This window comes from Hippoglossus hippoglossus, chromosome 4, assembly GCF_009819705.1.
Source record: "Hippoglossus hippoglossus isolate fHipHip1 chromosome 4, fHipHip1.pri, whole genome shotgun sequence".
NCBI classification, from domain to species: Eukaryota; Metazoa; Chordata; class Actinopteri; order Pleuronectiformes; family Pleuronectidae; genus Hippoglossus; species Hippoglossus hippoglossus.
Window position 1 is genome coordinate 9,209,320 of NC_047154.1, and position 20,928 is coordinate 9,230,247.

The 20,928-nt window shown below is 42.5% G+C and overlaps 1 protein-coding gene across 1 annotated transcript; it reads left to right on the plus strand.

The window, feature by feature from the left end:
- Positions 1-8,836: 8,836 nt before the first annotated feature.
- hapln4 (hyaluronan and proteoglycan link protein 4) lies at positions 8,837-17,234 on the plus strand. The gene is made up of 7 exons (XM_034582883.1): positions 8,837-9,090; positions 10,313-10,445; positions 12,447-12,636; positions 12,891-13,063; positions 13,158-13,273; positions 13,511-13,697; positions 16,043-17,234. Exons 1-7 carry the CDS (start codon positions 9,088-9,090, stop codon positions 16,432-16,434), a joined length of 1,194 nt encoding a protein of 397 aa, XP_034438774.1. The 5' UTR covers positions 8,837-9,087; the 3' UTR covers positions 16,435-17,234.
- The last annotated feature ends 3,694 nt before the right edge of the window (positions 17,235-20,928 follow it).

The window sequence follows — 20,928 nt, forward strand, 5'->3', positions numbered from 1 at the left end:
ATTTTTGCATTTCGAGGTTATTTAATTGTTTGCTTTCATCCCTTGTGTTCCGTATACCTTGTATAAACAATGAAGCAACAGACTGTTGTCACAGTGAAGTCACCCATGGGTTTGTGAGCTGCTGTTTTGAAGCCTCAAGTTTGGCATTTTGGTCAGCACCATCTTGGTTGTTTGAAACCAGAAGTCACCATGTTTGGATTAGCAGGGGGGAGGAGCCTGTGGGACTCACCTACACCTGCGACCTGGACCCATTGGACAGTGCTAGCTGTCAATTATACAGTATCCATGTGCTAATGTATACCCAGCATTATCATCCATTTTACTATAAATGGGACCATCATTTAAAAAGCGAACACTAGCGATTCAGACCGTAAACGCTTTATAAATATGTGTGCTGATGTTTAAATCAAGTGAGAAGGACAGTCATTTACTCATAAATAACTTATTTTTGCAACCAGTGGTGTTGCCCTCTGCTGGTTATTTGAGAGAATGCCGATTTCAGGCACTTTCGCATTAGCTTCACTTTCCAGTTCTGATTCTTCGGATTATTGTTTGCATAACAATATTATCATGCCCCAGGCAGGGTTCTAGGACGGAGATGATGGTAACTCAGGGACGGAGATGGTGGAAAATCAGTCAGTCAAATATTTGCTGGATTACCATGAATCCTTTATGGACATTCATGATCCTCAAAGGATGAATACTGTTTTTCCCACCCGATACTCTAGCGCACTGATTCTCAAACTATGGTACGCGTACCAACAGTGGTACGCCACCTCCCTCTAGTGGTACGCGGAAGAATCTCAGAAAAAGTATAATATTATTATTATAAAATTGTTTTTAGCGGCTCTGTCAGTAATTTACATCCTCTCTTGTGTCTCTGTCATTCGTGCTGTGCGCTGAGCCAACCGCGTCAAACAAAACGGAGCGGGCCGCCGTCTACTCCAGCGCTACATTCATTTACTAAGTTTACAAAGTCTGCTGTTTTTACTCAGACTGAGTTTATACATGTGTCTGATCACACTGTTTGTGTGTGTGTGTGGGAGAGAGAGGGAGAGAGGGAGAGAGAGAGGAAAAGATTGAGCCTTACAGCTGATAAATGCGCCGCTCTGAATAAAGGTTTAATTCAATAATAAAAGTATCGATCATTATGTGATGATCAGTGTTGATATTGCAGCGACAAACAAATACACTTTTAAACTGTAGCGAGTCATGAGACTTCAGCTGAGAGAGAAACACACAGTGCAGTGGAGTCTGTGTGTGTCTCTATGTGCGCGTTGTTACTTTTCCCTCAGGTTCTGGGATCATTAATAAGCTTCAAAAGTTCATAATGATGAATTTAACTTGGGACAAACGTGATCACTAGAAGTTTCCACAGCAGAGTTGAGTTGGAGGAGGCGGAGCGGGATTTGACGGAGCCGCGTCTATATCTATACACCAATGTGTGTGGAAGTGTTTAAGCGCCAGTTCTAGTTCTACACCTTTGTACAGTGTGGCTGTGGCTGACAATAGTCAACAATAAATACTTTTCTTGTTAGGAATAAACCTTCCTCTTGGCTGAACTGTCTGTAGCTGAATAGGTTAGGCCTACGCTACTGTATTTTAATGTTGATCATAACAGTGGTACTTGGAGAGACCAATATTTTGCTCTAACATTTCCTCTAGCACAACCAGCACTAATGACTTTCATGATCCCCTTATTTTCCCTCTCATGTCTCCACCAGTTTCTACTTGTTCTGTGAAATATGTGGAGGTCTGGTCTATAAATCGGCACAAAATTTGGTAACATTCATGGTTCCCAGATGATGACTTTGGTGAATCAGCAACGGTGACGTTTATAACATAAACTTTGGTTTATGGACAAATGCCCTCCAAGCTTATAACGCTCACATTGGCCTCAGGTGCACTTCCTATTCAGTGATAAATGAATGAAAGTGAGATGGTGAACATGTTAGCACGCTGCTGTTAGCAGTAAGCTCAAAGAATCACTTTGCTTAAGAATACTGTCATCGAGCGGCAGATTCTGTTTTTTATACAAAACTTGTTTACTGCTCCATTCAGCCAATCCATCAGAAAAATGGAGTTGAATTCATCTAAATACATATTACGTTTTAAAACCTTTCCATCAATGTGTGCATCAAGGACTCGAGGAAACAGCCTGTTGATTGCTGAAACAACATGTTGCCGAGGTTCTATATTGGGTGGGATGGGACACACAGAAGTGGGCAGATTGCATCATGAGAGAAAAACCATTAGGACAGCAGGAGATCACTAAAAATATCTACAGTAGCCTATAATGTGCACAAATCAATGAGAGTGCACACAGAGCAGGAGACAAATAAGAAGGACATACTAATATAAAAGCAATTATGTTTCCAGTCAGTAAACTGAAGATTAGTGCTCAATGTTCTGTCTGAGTATTACACAACAACCACTCTGCTCTATATGCAAATCAGATGCCTCGATTTTTTTCTCTTGGCAAGTAATACAGTTGTTTCATGATAAATATTTAAAAACCTGACATAGGAAGCATTTTAATTCATGATTTATACTCTGAGATGCTGTAAACAGATGCCAAGTTTTCCCATTCACACTTGCTCACACATCTCTGTGGCTCTATTCTCTTCCTCGAGATGCCGTATGAAAACAGATGCACATGATTGAGTTTGCACTTTGCCAGGCAGCAGCGGCTGATGAAAGGAGGTTGATGAAAATGTTGCAAAGCATCTTCTGCGCACTCAACCCCGGAAAGAAATTGCACGGCAGTTTTCTCTGCCGAGGTTCTTGAACGCAGATAGAGCATGACTAAATTTGAGAGAGCAGACGTGAATCTTTATGCTGTGAACTGCTTCAAACGGCCCAGTGAACGGCGTAACGAGGCCTCTGTTTTCAGGTGCTTTTCAGAGAAGAGACGAAAGCTGTAAACAGTTCAGCAAACACCAAGTCCGGCCAAAGCTACTGCTGCAGTACAGTGGTACAATGTGTTTTCTATAAAATAATGAATTCTACAGGAAACACGCCAGCATGTCGATTCATTAAAAAAAAGAACTCTACCATATGCCAACAATATAAATAAAGAGTAATGTGATATAATTTGCCGAGCTGATTCATTGACTCCTGGCTGACTTGCAAAGTTGGCTGCATCGTTCTCCCAATTATTTTACATATATATATAATATATAATATAATATATATAACAAGTGATAACATTTTGTCTTTGATTATATTTAAAGCTTAATAAGTGCAGTATTTGGTAATGTCCACGTCAGCCCACTCACATGTAGAAAAAAACATTGTGAAGGTGTGAAGGAGACATGTGAAGCTTTTACAAGTTTTCTCTTTACTCTAATGTTATAGAGTTTCTTTGTGTGTGTAAAAGTTCTGAAATGTTAAAGTCGAAGGTAAAGGAAGCTCCTCCTCTCCCATAGACAACACTGCTGCTGAAGCTTCAGCCGATACTTCCTGGGGTATCATGTTGTCACAATGTCACAATCATGTCACAGTAATGCCCCCCACCCCCAAAACGCACCCTAACAAAGCCCCGTAAAGTGAGAGCGGATGCATATATTTCCTACACACCCTGGAAGCGGTTGACCAATCACAACAGAGGGGGCCAGATGGCCAATCAGAGCAGACTTTATTGGGAGGGGGGGGGGGGGTCCTTAAAGAGGCAGGAGCTAAAACCAAACGTTTCAGACAGAGACTGAAAAGAGGAGCTGCAGTATATGAGGAAAGGGATGTTTTCTGAAATTAGAGCCCGTAAGCCTTTTCAAGTAAAAACACAAATTAAAATTAAGAACCTGAATATGAGAATAATATGTCTCCTTTTAGGTTAGGGCTAGGTGTGTGTGTGTATGTGTGTGAGTGTGGTGTTGATAAATCCACAATATTCTCACTATTTGTTACACGACACAAACCAGAGCGACCACAGATCAACCCCCAGAGCTGAGTGGTGAGGATGTGCCAACATGTGCTGCAGAAGGTAACGTGGCTCTGGTCAACACACACTGCTGCCGTCTGCTGTCGGCCTTTCTCCATCTTAAAGAGACGGCTTGTCTTTCTTGGTCCAAGTAGGAAAAACAAGACCTGCTTCTGCTCTGCTGTTGTTCTGTGTGATCCCGTGTTTCCAAATCACAGGCATTTCCTCCCCTCCTCTGACACTCATCCATCCTCTGTAATTCTCTTCTGCTGAGGGATGCTGCTGTGTGTTCTCTCTGTGTGGGAGGCCCGGTGTCGCGGCTCCCATCATTGGCTTTTACAAAGACGTCAAATCAGCGGCTTCTGTTTTTGTTCGCCTCAACAAACACTTGAGGCGCCTGTCGTGGTTTTCGGTTGCTGCTCAATCAACTTTTCTTCCATTTAGTCCAAGTTAGTGTTAGTGCACATTTGAATTCTTCTGTCATTTCAGACGCTCCAGCTCCCGCCTGCCTTTCTGCACCTGATCGGCTCCTCCACCCCACTCACCTGTTCCCCCCCCGTTCCCCATCCTTTTTGTGCTACGTGCATTACTTTTCTAGTGCTCTGATATTTTAAATCTGATTGTGTTTTTACCTCCACCAAGGAGGTTATGTTTGTTTGATTGTTAGTAAGCAAGATTACACAAAAACAACCGAACGGATTGACAGAACTTGGTGGGAAATGGGACATGGGCCAAGAAAGAACCCTTAACATTTTGGTACGGTTCCAGATCAGGGGGCCGAATCCAGGAATACTTTCTTTAATATTGCGAGACAGGGCGTCATTTGACATTTTCACAGATTTCCCAGGGAATCATTCATGGATCTTGATGAAAAAAAAAACATTATTGGGCCATTCTAGCTTTATTTTGCTTCAGCCTAACATTTGAGTCATGCTGTTGAGTCCCATCTCTGACTATTGTGACAGTGACTCATAACAGGGTTTTAATTTGAATTAAATGTCAACACTGTGAAGACCATTGTTGGTATGAAATATAAAACCACGTAACGCAATTGACAAATACTGAATCCATCTGCTTAACACGTTTAGTTAAGATGTTATTCAATGCGGTTCGGCCATTCAAACGAACAAAGTGTTTTCTTGACAAAGAGATGAAGGGGGGTATTTCTGATGTTAGATAAAGCGTTTTTAAAACAGCTGTGTGACCCTTCTCTCCATCCCCACTCCATCAAGAACAGTCACCCACTCATAAGTAATTATCCCTTGTGCTTTGCTGAGCAACACACACACACACACACACACACAGAGAGGCAGACTCATTTAATTCACCCTCCCTCAGCAGCTTTTTCAGGCTGAAGCTTGACGTTGCCCCAGCTTGCACTCGATGTGCATTCTGTGAGTATGACAGAGGCTTTACATCAAATGCGGCTGCTGCAAACAGCTCTGTAATCCCATGATGGGAGTCACAGGAGATGCCTGGTGCAGATCTCTCTGCTCGGCAGTGCAGGCGGCCCCCGAGAGCTGTGGAGCTGTGGCTGTGAAAAAGACATTTCACACTAGGGTTTGATGAAGGCTTAAATTTTATAAGAAAACGTCTTTTGAATAAATGTTTTAATGAGTCAAGGAAGACACAGACTTAATTGAAGTATAAGTACAAGGCATATAACACACAGCCTCTTGATCAGGTTATCTGGACATGGTGGACAGGTGGTGTCAGGCTGCATGACTCCTGCATAACAATCTGCAACACAAACACACACGTTTTACCTTTTCTTAACTGTTTAACACTGAATTACTGCATTTATTCATATTTGGCAACTCTGCACATCTATGCATCTTCAGAGAAACTCTAATGCAACTATAATGCAGGACACTTTTTATGCTCCGATGCACAAGCAATAATAATTGTTTCTTTATCAATAGGATACTTTGTTCATTTCATTGTCACATACTGGTCTTTCCAAACCGTGGAATCCAGTTTGCTGAATCTCTGCTGAGACACTTCAGCATGGTTGTTCCCACGTCATTCTTCATGGATTTCATTAAATCACCTCCCTCCTAGATAACAGGTAATCTTAAAAATCCCTTAGTGCAATAACAATGTTGGAGAAAAGTTCCCTGCAGTTCATTTCTTAACTTGTAATAGATTTGTAGAAGGATAATCTCTCTGCTCTGCTGTGGGGGCACTACACTGGAGCAGCTCTACTTCGGAGGCCTTTTCTAAATCAGGCCAGAGAATATTGTGGTTATTTCACTGTAATCATAACTAAGACTAAAGTTTAACACACCAAACTGACATCTCATGCTGGTGGGTGTGATGCTCCATCTGGGAACATGTCCACAGTCCCTCTGTCACCTTCACAGCAGTTGACAGGTCCACTTTCTTGCTCTGTGATCAACAGTGCAGAATGCAAGGATGTAGCTACATCAGTGCAGCTACATTCTTTTCAAACACAAAGTGCAGCTGCCTCCCGCCGAGCGTCCTGTCTCTTTTCATCGTTACCTGCTATGATCTGGAGAGCCTCTCCTATTTAACAGTCATTCTCGTGGAAAGCTCTCGTCGAGCCTACGCAACTTTCCCATAAGAGAGACGTCAGTGTCTGACATGTCTGTGAAGCTGTTCTTAAACACACTGGTGAGTGGGTGAAGAGCAGAGAGCTTGGAGGGCTGCAGGAACTCATGATCAGACGTCTCTCCTTCCAGCTGGTTTCACCATTCACAGCTTCATAAATCGTTTAATGGACAACAAAAGCAAAAATATTTACTTTCATGTGAGCTTGACGACCATTTCCTGACATATTGTTTACATGTAGCTGCAGACGTATATTACAACCGAGAGGCCTGAACCAGTGGTGGGATGTAACAAAGTACTTTCACTGTGCTTAAGTACATTTGACATGTATCTGTACTTTACTTAAGAAGTACTTTCTACTCCACTACATTTTTGCAATGCATCTTTAGATTCTTTAAAATATATATATATATATATATATATATATATATATATATATTTTCAATACCAATCAACAAAGAGAGGGGAACTGGTTGACTGATCCAATCAGAGCAGGCAGGTTACAATAGACCATGCATCCTGCAGCAGCCGCATCACTGGGGAAGAGACACCTGAAATGGATTCAGAACAGACTCAACCATCATATGCTACATCAGGTAAAAGCACTGCACACTGTTGCATGAGGGAATAGGCTACACTCTGCAAGTACTTTTACTTTTAATACTTTAAGTATATTTAAAAGTGAGTACTAACTTTGGTTTACTCAAGTAGAAAAGTTAATATGGTACTTTTACCTGAGTAAACCAGTACCTTTCTGGTTTTGCCTTTATTGTAATTAGGGATGCACAGATACCACTTTTTTTCAGACCTAGCACAAGTACAAGTATTTACATTTGGGCTGATACAGAGTACCGATACCTAAACTAAATAATACCATTACAATTCTAAAAATGACTTTGAAAACATATTTTATTTTCATCAGATGTTACTCACTTTCTGACTGTAACAAATGATGCTGTTGTTGAAATTCTAACATTCACCTTTGTATTTCCTGAAAAAAACATGGCACTGCCACACATTGCACTTTATGTGACCTTTTAACACATGCAGTGGATTTCAGTACCACACATCCCCCCCCCCCTTGATATTTTAGCAGAGCATAGTTTGCAGTCTGCTCTACTTTTGTCATTATCACTTATCCTAAAATAACTCCAGACAGTTGACATTGCACCTCCTCCGCCTACCTGCTCAACTGACGAGAGGTTAACATCAAGTTGCTGTAAATTGGTATCGGGTTGTATCAGAGTAGTTTTATGATTATGATTACGAGTACATGAGCAGAGTTTCGGACCGATACTCGACTGATTATAGATAATTGAATGTTTATTCATTAGATATCAAGTTTATACATTAATATCTTTCTAGTAACCATTACATTTTTCATGAAATGTTAATGATATGATAACATTAATAATTCAGGTTTAGTCGTATACCTAGTATTTAATGTCAGAAACTGTTTCAAAGGGATGTTTAAAATAAGGTGGTGAATGATTCAGTGTAGGATGAATGGGTCGGGGAGGATGACGATGGGACAGACAGGCTAATGACTGGGGTGTACAGACCGGCTTGTGGCGTGCTGACTGAGCGGTGGAATTACCGGAGAATGAGCTGAGGCGGCGTGGGTGGACATCGCTCAGCAGAGGGGAAGGCAGTGGAGTCCTGGGGCACAGGGGTTTAACTTAAGTAAAAGAGCACAGTTGGATTAACTGCACACCCTGAGAGTATCATAAGTAAAAGTACTCACATTTTGCAGTGCACTTCTATATTACTCTGATCTGTTAAATTAAAAGCGTGGGCCTAATTGAGTCCATCTATCCAATATCTACACTGTTATCCTTTGAGAGTCGCGGAGGAACTGGAGCCAATCCCATTCCCAGTCATTGGGTGATTGGAAGGGTATTCAAACCAGCAACCCTCTTGGCCACATTGCCAACCACCGTGCTACCCTTAATCTAGTGGAAAGACTACCTAAAATTGCACCAGTGGTATTATTATATTAACTACTATCAACCACCATTATTGAAACATACTTATGAAGAAAATCCTTTGTCACCTCCCTCTTCATCTTGGAGCCATAAAGTCGTTTAGGAGAATTCAATCTGTCTCGAATAGAACAATCAGGCTCAACCTGCAACACAAACAGCCTTCATTATCGGGAGCGGCCTTTTAATAGCAACAGTGATCTGCCTGAATGTTAATGAGGTTTCACTGCATTAACTGAAACAAAGTGCGACTCTCGAACCAATGAGAGTCACTCTAATGGGCTCGGATAACACGCAGAAAGATATTCAACAACATTAAATCAGTGAGAGATCATTGCCGTGATTGACTTTTACACACAGCTCTGCACAGTGGAAGTGTGTGCTGCGTCATCGGCAGTACTGCGGGACCCACAAACACCAGTGGTTTCCCCCTGCAGTGCCGAGAGATCAGCGTTGGGACTGGAAACAGAGAGAGGGAGGGAGAGGGAGGGAGAGGAAGAGGAAGAGGAAGAGAGGTGAGAGCTGCTGCAGAACAACATTTAGCCCGGCCGAGGAGTTAAACGGCGCACAGCGGCACATCTGCTCCATCTCCACATTAACACTGCTGTGATAGCCATGGTAAGTTCCCTTCTGTGCTTAAATAGTGCGACTGCAGCTCTCTGTGCTGCGTGAGACCTGCAGGAATGATCACTGGACTAACCTTGAGAAAAAAAATGATGCAGCAGGGGATGTTTTTTTATTGTGTGCAACGTGCATGTGAAGTAGCTGCTTTAGTTACTCTGCTTCACTGGGGCCTGTCGTCATATTCACATGTTTTATGCTGCAGCAGTGCTGGTTTATAGGAGGCAATCATTCATAGGTGACACTGACAAAGCAGAAAACAAGCAGTGCATACACAAGAAGAAAACACACTTGACTCTTTTGTTTAGAATCGGTGTTATCCTCTTTTGACATCATTACTGATGTCACACATAAGCCACACTCTGTAGGGCTGCGTGCATCCGCTTCACGTTCACCCACGACCCAGGCTGAGATAATGAGCACTTGACCAGAATAAGCAGCAGCAACTTCCAGGAGGAACTGTGTTATTCAGGCAGGTGATCCATCATCGTTCACTGCCAGAGAGGAGTGTTAATATGCTGAATGAAAATACCAGAGTTTGGTCTAATATACAGAAAACCCAACAGACATTAGATTAATAACCTCTGCCATGGAGGCTATGTTTTGTTGGTTGTTTTGTTTATTTGTGAGCAAGATTTAGCAAAAAGTGCAGAATTGATTCCAATGAAACTTCCAGTGAAAGGATGTGGTATGCGTCAGGAAAGCATCCATTAAATTTGGTGCAGCTTCATTGAATTTAAGGGGACTGTTGGGCCTTTGCGGAACGCGCTCTAGGTTTTTCAGTAACCATTTTGAATTTACTGTCAATTCAAGTCTGCTGTATATTCCAAAACTTTCTATATTCTTCATGTTCCTCCTCCACTTGGCCCAGAGGATAAAAAGAGCCAAACAAACTTAAAGTCTTGAATATCCTGGTAGGAATATCTCTTCCTTTCATATTGTGACCTGGAGTGATGAGTGTAGCAGACTGCTAAGCTATTTTAAAGCATGACTCTCAAACATGAGAAATATGAAGTGATCAGTTGTGTGCGACTTGCCGACCAGCTAAAAACTGAACCACTGCAGTTCTCTGGGATGATGTTTGGAGGTTTCCACATGACTGAACTATTATATAGTCTAACGCTAATAGGTCTTTATTGTGTCACTGTAATGTTACTGGGCTATAATGTTATAATGTTATAATGATGTTCTGGTTTCTCTGCTCTGTCCTGTCCTGCAGTTCCCAAAGTGGTCTCAGCCTCTGGCCTGTGGGAAAATGTTCTTCGTGGTTTTCATCCTGACCTTTGCCCTCTCAGTGACTTCACTACCCGCTGACATAGAGAAGGGGAGGAGAAAAGTGGTGCATGTTCTCGGTAAGGACATTTTATTCTTTCATGGTTGCTATTGGCAAAGGGACAAGCATCACTGAGATGTGCCCATATTTATGTAAGACACATATACTCTATGCATTGTTGACAATTGTCCTACAAGCAGAGTTGTTGAGTAGAGTTGCTCCTGTTTAAGGAGATTTTTCTAAAATACAATTCCTCCTCCTATCTGCCAAGTATGTCCCAACAAAACTACTCACGAGTAGAATTATTTTGACTAAACATACATATGTATATCCTTTACTCAAATTTAAGCAGCAATACGACAACGTAAAACCATTTATTACAAATACAAATATTTTTGGGGCTTTTTGCCCTTTATTTTGGAGAGGACAGAGACCTATACACTGACGTAAGCATGCTAACCAGCAAGGACCTGTCACGTCTTGTAAAACCAATTTGCACCTCGAGAGGCAACAGTGAGTGACAGTAGTGTTTGGTCTGCCCTCAGCTCAACGAGAGAGGATGATGAAGTAGTAACTGTGTGTGTTTTAGACGTGTGGTGCAGCCGTCCTCTCCTTGTAATATACAACAGCCCATTTGTTTGGACTTTGAATCCGGCAGTCGGGCAAATACACACTGCAGCTTTAAACATGAGCAGGTACAGAGCAGCAACATCTTCCCGCTGCAGTCGTGATTTGGAGCCAGCCGTCAAATATTTATCTCCTTTTCTCTGTGTTACTTTGTGTGGTAACTTTGTTAGCTGAGCCGACAGCATACAGTGGGTTTTACTGAACTCCTCTGATAAGCAACTGCTTTTTTCAGCCTTTAGTTTTACCAGGACAGTACAATGAGCTCCATCCCTTCCCCCATGCACCCTGACTAACAGTAAGACTCACTAGTGCACTGAAAGGGACCGAAAACCCTCCCTATCTGCAAACACCCCCGGGTATTAACAGCCGTCTCACCACCGTGGTCGTCTGTAAATGAAACAGTAACATCGTGTTGCAGCTCAGCCCTCAGTGTTGGGAAATAATGTGCTTACACTTTTGATCAAACACTGCTCGATGCATTCGTGGCTGCTGGTGATAAACAACTTTGCACAGAGCGCTGAGCAGTGACAGGACTAATTGCCGGCTGGCATGAATAATTGCAGGTGCCTTTATCTGGTCACAACGTATCAGAAAACCTTGTGCAGCCGCTCATTAATTTTTTTTTAAAGTTGACACGACACATGTGCTAACTCTTTGGTTGCCTTGGCGTGCACACACAACACCCACACAGACAAACAGCATCTCAGCAAATCTCAAAAAGTGTAGACAAAGTCTTGTTGTTGCCCATTTGCACACTGAGGCCTCGGCATCACACTGAGATCATATAGGGGAATTGTTTTTCGACAGACGTTGAGGTACAAATTTTGGAGCTGGTAGTTTTTTGACAGATCGACACAGAGGAGAGCCTGAACTGCAGAATAGTACAATCCCCCATCTATACCACTTATGCTTTAAGGGTCATGGCGGCACTTTGGCCAATCCCAGCCGACGTTGGACGAGAGGCGGGGAGCATTAAGGGTGTAAGCCTGGGGGCCTTTTATCCGGGAGGATTGCCCTGACTGGGATTTGAACCACCCGGAATGGAACCTTGGATGAAAAAAACTTCTCCAGTATTGATGTGCTGAACGAATGAGGCACGTATGTGACAGCTCAGGCTTTTGTTAACTGATGCAGATTTAATTTTGCAAGCGTCGTGCTGTGACATCCCTCACAAAGAGAATCAAAGATGGAATTTGACGATTAGAATATGAATTTCAATTATTGGCAGAGTTGAGGGGTATTGAAGCAGCACTGAAAGGACTGAAAATATAGATCTTTGGCGATGAAAGGAATGTATCAATATAAAACATAAAGATACATTGATTAAAACCCACTTGCCAAATAAATAAACAAATATAAAATAAAAAAAAGTATAGGAAACAGGCAGGGAAGATAGAGCAAATGGATAAAGTTGATAATTCAGCCTTTGTTTCCGTTGCCTTCCCTCCCACAGAGGACGACACTGGAGCGGTCATTGTGCAGACAGCTCCGGGTAAAGTGGTGACACATCGCGGTGGCTCCATCACTCTGCCCTGCAGATTCCATCACGAGCCGGAGAACAGCGACCCGGCTCGCATCCGGATTAAATGGACCAAAGTGACAGACGCTCTGCAGTTTGAGGACGTCTTTGTGGCACTCGGGAGGTGAATTCTGCATCTGTTCCAAATCAGTTTAACCAACAATACTGTATGTTGATTAAACTGAATGGTTTCCTTTTGCTTCTATGTTAGGGGTTTATCACAAATCATATCCTTATGGTGTATTTAAGTTTTTTTTATTTTTATCAATCCAATGCATTACTGTTTTTACAGGCTCGTAAGACACTTTTTAGAATTTACTGGTCATTGTGCTGTCAGGAATTTCTAAAGAACCGTGCACTTGTGTCACATGTCTCCAGGCAGCAGCGTGTGTTTGGAGTGTACCGAGGGCGTGTGTTTCTGGAGCAGGCGGGACCAGGTGACGCCTCAGTCATCATCCAAAACGTCACTCTGGAGGACTATGGACGCTACGAGTGTGAAGTCACCAACGACATGGAAGATGACACAGGATTTGTCAACCTTGACCTAGAGGGTCAGGGATAAGGGGCTTTAACAATTTCTTTCAATTTCTTTAACAATTTCACAGCCTGAATACTCAACACTAAACTTGCCTCTGTCAACTGTAGGAGTGGTGTTTCCCTACTACCCCCGTGAGGGGCGCTATAAGCTCAACTACCTCCAGGCTGAGGATGCCTGCAAACAGCAAGACGCCATCCTGGCCTCCCACTCTCAACTTCACAAGGTAAATTCAAACATCCCTGAAACTCAGACAGTAGCAGTGGGTCTGATATCAAGAATATGAATATGATCAGATCAGAAATTATACCACTGGTCAATACCTCCTATTTTAAAAATCCCTACACACTGATGAACAGAGTAATGGAGTTATGTCAGAAGAGATAAACCACATTCTTTCTTACTCACTAATATCTTTAATCCTCCAGTACGTCCCACTCACCTACATTATCTCCCTCTACAGGCCTGGCTCGAGGGACTAGACTGGTGTAATGCTGGATGGCTGGAGGACGGCTCAGTCCAGTACCCTATCTCCCATCCCAGAGACCAGTGCGGCCGCAGGGACACCCCCGCTGGTGTTCGTAACTATGGCTACAGGCATAAGGAGGATGAGCGCTACGATGCTTTCTGTTTCACTTCCAAGCTGAATGGTGAGAACCAAAGAGATAAGGCACCGTAGATTGGCGGCTAAAGGTGTGTGCACATGCGTTTGCATATCTGATGATCAGAAAGACTTTGTACATGATCATACACCTCGAAACAAACATCCATCCCAATATCCCACGTCTGTGGCTGGAAGAGAACAAGACACTGGCAGAGAAGTATTGTAAGTGATACTCTATAGAAAGGGGATGCATCATGAGCGTTAGGCCGTGGGGAAATGAGGCCTGTGTCTTTAATCTCTGCCTGTGATCTTGCAGGCCTAAGGCCATTGGATTTAGATCAAGCTGTGTTGATTCAGTGCTGCTCGGGCCACAGTGTCCGCTGGGTAACATGCATCGCCTTTCATCTCCCGCTTCTTTGATTTACATCACTTTCCCTCAGAGAGTCTGCGAGTGTCTCCGTCACACATGCCAGCTCCAGGTTCATAAACTCAAAACAAACTTGAGAAAGCCCCAGGCTGGATTAGCCTTTAGAGGCAGGAAACGTATCTGTGGTGTTAGGGCAGTTCGGGTCAAGATTGGTTATTAAAGGAATAGTTTATTGTTTTGGGAACAAGGTTATCTGCCGTCACTGTTCAGCTCAGAAGAGTAAAAGTAAAGTACAATTTTTGTTTTATGCATTTTAGGATGAGTGAAAATGATTTGTGTGACTTGTTTCAGTCGGCTGCTCCAACACCCGCAGCTCTGGTGTTGAGTCTTTGCCCCATAGACTTTATATAAAGATGAATGACGCATTTCCACTTCGTACCCCTATCCAAATGTTGGAATCTTTATAGCATCAAATAACGATTTAACACCAAATTTGTTGGAAAGATGAGCACTTAAACATTCATTATTGGAATAAAAACTACCTACAAAATTTGGCTTTTTAGATTGCTCCATGTCCCATCTGCTAACCTGGAGGAAGTTAGATTTATGACCTATACTGCAGCGAGCCACCAGGGGATGATTGAGATTATTTGGCTTGACTTTTGAGTAGCTATCATGCCCTCCCTGCTATACTTTATGAACAGTTTATGGTTTGCCCAGTTCCGCCTGTCTGCCGAGAACTGCCTGTACACTGTGTTTTGCAAGGTTAACTCTGCAGTGCAATAACATAATCAATAACATAATTGATAAAACAGTCAAATCTTCAGTTTTGCTATCACAATACTATCAGCCATTAATCTGGTTTTTACTTGGTTGTTTTTGTACAGGTTCAACAAATCAAATATTACATGTTAATTAGTGAGCTTTGTGTTCTAGTTACCAGAGCTAAGCTCTTTTCCTTGTTTTCCAATGTTTGTGCTATGCTGAGCTAACTGCCTTCTTGCTGTAGTATCAATCTTATCATCTAAATCCTGGCAAGTGAACAAATAAGTATATTTCTTAATTTGACAGACAACTTCAGAACATTTACCATATTAGTGAAACAGAGTGCGTCATTGCTCAACAGGGAATAAAGAAAATTCAGTTTGAAAAAAAAAACGGGACTTCAAACAGGCCCCTTTGAAGTGTGAAAGAGAATTAAAAACTTCCCATGCATTTGAAAAACTAAACAGATAAAAGACAATGCGTTTCATTTGAATCACAAATCCATTTTTGGACAGCCTGCGAGTCCTTCCCTGCGAGAAGAAAATAGTATCTGACAGAAACCTTAAATGACTGCTCATGGCTTCCCTTGAGTGTTAATTACTGTGGACAGTCTGTTGTGGGCAGCTTCAGCAGTGGTTGTGACCGATACTGTGGCTCGTCTCCTGGGGAAATATCAGACAATATTCTGCCTCTCTAATAACCACCAGTCACATAAACAAGCGCAAAATCAATAGCTGAGCCAAGATCAAAGCTGAGGTTGCGGACATGATTTTCATGATGGCAGATGTTTGGAGAATTTTTAGTTTATATTTTATATCCTCCTTCTTTCTTAGGAGAAACTACCTTGTTATCCAGCTCGGTTCAAACTATTCAACCAATCAGTACACTCACATTCTTTCTTACTGCCAGGCGAAAAGTCTCCCCAGAGGTGAGATGAAAGCAAAAATGGAAGCGTTTTAGGGTAATGTTGAGTTAGAGTGGTGTCCGCGGACTGAGTATTGGCTTTCGATTTTGTGCTGCTGCCCAGACAGTTGTTTAAATGAGTTGAAATTCTGAACACAATCAGGCGGAGAGGCCAGGAAAACGGAGAATATTTGCCCTCCAGGCTCCGCTCGTCTCTGTGGCTTCACTCGCTCACTCACTTCCCTCTCTTTCTTTCCCTTTGCCCTTCTGAACAATACACTTGCTTTGTTTCCTTTCACGTTTCCCCAATTTCTTACAACAAACATCCCCTCCTCACCCTTTATATCCCTCCCCAGGCAAAGTGTACTTCCTCAAACGCTTTAAGAAGGTGAACTATGCCGAGGCGATGAAGGCTTGCATTCGAGATGGTTCTGTGGCGGCCAAAGTGGGTCAACTGTACGCAGCGTGGAAGTTCCAGCTTCTGGACCGCTGTGAGGCCGGTTGGCTGGAGGATGGCAGCATTCGTTACCCCATAGTCAACCCCCGCTCTCGCTGTGGAGAATCCCAGCCAGGTGTCCGGCACCTGGGCTTCCCTGATAAAAAATTCCGCCTCTACGGGGTCTACTGTTTCCTCAAGAACAAGAACGAAAAAGCAGGAGGTTCTGAAATGACAAAAAGCCGCACAGATAGTTTGACAAGGAGGAAGAGCAGCAACAGCATCCCCATGAATGCCACAAGCGTGATTTAAAGCTTGAGAGCAGGAGGAGGGATACAATTTTGGATTTTACTGCAACTGCCGACTTGGGTGATTTTCCTTTCATCCACAGCCAGTCAATCATCTTAGGAAGTAAGTATGTTAGCACATCTGTCGTCAGAAAACTGTTAGATTAAACAGCAGCTTGATCATCACTCAGACACATCGCATCAGAGAGTCTGCCATGAATATGCTTGTTTACATGAGTGTGTGTGGAACATATTTTTGGCCCCCGCTGTGGCTCCTGAGCACTGAGCCCCAGTCTGAGCCAGAATCCCAGTGCCAGGGTGAAAACATTCATTACTGGGTGAGATGGGATGATCCGCCTCACTGTATGGAAAAAGTCCAAGACGCCCTGTGAAGTTTGGATTGTACAAAGTGTAATTGCCTGTAACGGGAGCCATGCTTGGTTAGCAACCCTCTGGCACAATGTGAGTCATTTTTCTCATTAACTTAAACTTGGCAATCTCAACATCAGAGCTGAACAGACCAAGTGGTAAACATTGCACTAGCTCTTAAAATATTTGCACTTTAAATAAATAGAACTTTATTTTATGATAGCATCTTTGCTAAGATTTAGTGAGCATGTATTGTTTGGCTGTGAGTAGCTACTGGGGCGGATTTAGCAGAAATACAAAGCTACGATAATTGATATTTACCTCACGTACTGCACCTTCTAAGCTACCTGGGCCACCAGCTGCACTGCAAATGTTATTTCAGAGTATGTTTGCCTCTACAGAATGGGTGAATGTAAAATAAAACAATAAAAATCTTAAAATTATTGATTTGAACAATCTGTGTTAAGGTGCAGTTTCTTCTCCATCATGATATATAACACACATCAGGGTTAAAGGAAAAAAGAGGATTAACGAGGAGAAATCTAATGATCGCCTCATTGCTTCCATTTAAGGTTTGTGGGGTCACTGAGTGGCCTGATGAGTTTGGACATGAAATCAATTTATATTGAGGTTCTTATCCAAGCACTTCACAATGTGTCTCATTCACATGCACTGTCAGTCAAATGGCAGCTTGCATGCAAGGCACATGTCTCACCACCGGGAGCAATTTGAGGTTCAGTGTCTCAGTAGGACATTACATCAGGCAGACGAAATCGACCCTGACTTTAATAGACAATTTGTTGTATCTACTGAGACAAAGCCTCTGACTGTCTCTAAGCGAAGGCGTGAAAAGATTTCGAAGGTTGCTGAAATATAGAAGTCTGTTGTTAGCTACATTAACATTGAAGCTAGGATAGCGACAAGTACTGTGCCACGATTCGACAAAGTCAACCAATGCAGGAGATGCAACGCAAACGCAATAATGTGAGTATGCCTGTAGTGTGTTGGAAGCTAAAATGCCAACATATACACTAGCAAAAGCTTTATCCCAATTCAGGGGCTGCTACCTTCGAAGGCTCCTACAAATGCAGTTGACAGATACATTTTTCTATTTGTGAGCAATGAAGAATCCAACAAGTGGATCCTTCTTGGGATAACCTATCCCAGGATTCATAGCGCGGCAATGACGAGGTAGCTTTGTGACTAGCCAAGCTGCAGTAAGTGTAGCAACTCAAAGTGTAATGTTGCAGTGGTCGGGGAGGAACAAGCCGGTGACGCCAACAATAAATCCGCCATAGACATGACTGTCTCATTTTGGTTCTGCCTTCACGGCCTATGCGGTCTACGAAGGTACAGCCTCCTTAGACCAAGTTCTTCAACAGATGCGGCTTCTGAACATGAACACAGCTTATGCCAATATTCTGACATTTAACAGGTTTAATATTTACCATGTTCACAATCTGGTGTATCTAAACAAAAAGAGCAGCTGAGTTCAATGATAATGACATTTGTTTAGTAGGTATTTGATTAGATCAAATGGCAATCTATAAAATAGTTGTTGAGATATTTCACGAAAAATAACACAATGTTAGTGTCATGAAGGTGCTAGATGAAGTCACTGTAACACGATGTAAAGTCAGTTGGATAGTTCCTCTGGGAACCATGAAAATCTGTGCCAAATTTCATGCAAATCGCTCATGTAATATAGTAAATAAGCCAGGTTATGACTTGGAGTAAATGTATGCTAAATATACCAATGAGTCAGAAATGTGTCGACATCAAACAAAAGCTAGATCCTATATCACATAGAGTTGCTGGGTCTGGGTCAGCAGCTGCCTGTTTACGTTACAGACATTTTTAAAAGGCAGCGGGAACAACTCAGTGTTGTGATAGTGGAGTAGTGGAGTGATTGACCTCTGTGTGAAAGCAGGGGGCGCTCACTCTGCAGCTACTTCTGAGGACCAAAGTCATTGTGTAAGTAGAAGTCACAGGTGATGAGTGATGAATGTTTCAATCTGGAGTATTTGTGCTTTGCTCTGACTCACATGATCCAGTGTTTGCCGAGCAGAGAAAGTGCTGAGCAGTGAGCCGGCTCTGAGTGGGAGTGAGCTGGTGTTACTCCAACGCAGCAGAACAAGCCATGTTATCGTCATAGCAACTGACAGCATGTAATTAAAGTCAGGTTTATGGCAAGTCCGACATAATAAAGTGATTGCTGCAAGTGACGAACTTGAGCCGTGAAAAGTAAATCACATCCCTATAGACGGCTCTGTGCTGTTATTTTACATTTTCAAAGAGGAAAGAAATACCTCTATGACCTGGATGATCAAAGTTGATGATTTTAATGATTTGCTCAGGACACTCACCAACCCCATTACTCTGTGCCGCTGCAGATGTGGAGTCACAGCCATTAAATGAATAAGCAAAGTCTTGCTTGATGCACTATGACATTTATTTTTCATGCTGAATTATGTATTTGGGATTTCAGTGCTGAAGTGATTTAGATGTTTTTTCATGTGCTCTGGATTGTGACGTTAACCCATTTGAAATTCACTTTGCATGGCATTTAGCAGCAACGCCATCTTATGTAAGAGCGGGGTCATAAATAGCAGCATATACTTCCAGTTTGTCTGCCAGCGCTTTGGCAAGCACCGCGATAGATCTGTGCGCAGTATGCTTTTGTTAGCAGGAATAATAATGGTAATAGCAGCTACATGTTGGACCGACTGAGCGCTCAAAGAAACCAGCACATTCCACAGATGGTGAGCTCAACAGGTCAGCCAGCAGAATATCCTCATGAGGCAGAACATTAGGGAGGTACTGGCCTTGATTAAAGCTAATTTACGTTCCCTTTCATTCCATGACAAGATAAACATTAGCTGTAAAGGCAGAGAGAATGATGGGGCGAAGACAGCACACTGCAGGAAAGTGATTGAGCCCTTTCAACTAGTTTGCTCAGAAGATGACAGTGCTGTCTTCCTTTCATCAAGCCACTCCGTCCTCTGCCTTTTTCTTCTGAGGATGACAAGAAATTAGGTGACCCTGTAACAACAGAGTATTGTGCCACACAATAAATCCGAAGCAATGGGAAGGACGCTGGCTCTCACTCGAATCTCATTCATCAGCCTGCGACAGAGGTCAGGGCCCCTGAACAGATCTGGGATGGAAGCGGAGAGGAGGGGACGAGAAAATACAAAGACACAGGATTAACACTAGTCACACAATTACAAGTACACACACACACACACACACACACATACATGCACGCTCACCTTTGCTGGTGCACCTCACAGATGTTTGCACAGACATGCTGACATCTCACTGATTCTCCTGGTAGTTTTCTTTCACCTGTTCACCAGTTGGACAAATGACGCCTTTAACCTTACAGACTTCTTCACATGTTATTTGGATTAATGACGGCTATATTCCATTTAAGTGTGCCACAGGTTCATGCAGTGAGCCAGCATTTATAATACCATGGTCCTGGGCGCAGCAGGGTTAACGTTATTAATTATACCTGTGCTTTTCGTTGTATTACATGACAAAGTGTCGGCTGTGAAAGGAGAGCTCTGTGTGCGGATGGATCACACGTTTAACCCAGCACCGTTCTGCCCAACGTGAATCTGAGCAAAGGTCTAATCAGACAATACATGCAAACACCAGTGTGTTATTGAGAAAACATATAACATGCAACCATTTAATACAAGAAACTGACATTGTTTTGCATCATCATTGGCTGTTAAGATGAATTTCTGACAGTGCAAACACTGTCAGAAACAGGTAAAGGTTTAAAGGGTTTGAGAATGTGCTATGCATTCCTATAGCAACCTGTGTGATCTTTGATGTGGTGCAAAAGGCCCCTACAGCATTTTTCAGCCTGGATTTTGGCAAAAATGTTGCATTTTGTTTGCATTTTTTGTGCCAAAGGAAATTAGTATAAAAAAGATATAACTAAAGAGCATTAAGTTCTGACTAATTAAAAAAACAATATGCTCCAGGTGCAGATTCCACAAAACTGAACAGCCAAAAACGGACAAAACTAGAGTTTTCCAGTGGTTAAATATATATAAAGTAGATGTAACCTCACTGCAAATCTTTTATACCAATTCATTATATTCAAACAAAGGATGTCTTCATTAAGATCTGGAAA

Coding starts and splice junctions, on each gene's coding strand:
- hapln4 (XM_034582883.1), top strand. Junction 10,446..12,446: donor AAAAGTGGTGCATGTTCTCG/GTAAGGACATTT, acceptor TCCCTCCCACAG/AGGACGACACTGGAGCGGTC. Junction 13,274..13,510: donor CCCACTCTCAACTTCACAAG/GTAAATTCAAAC, acceptor CTCCCTCTACAG/GCCTGGCTCGAGGGACTAGA.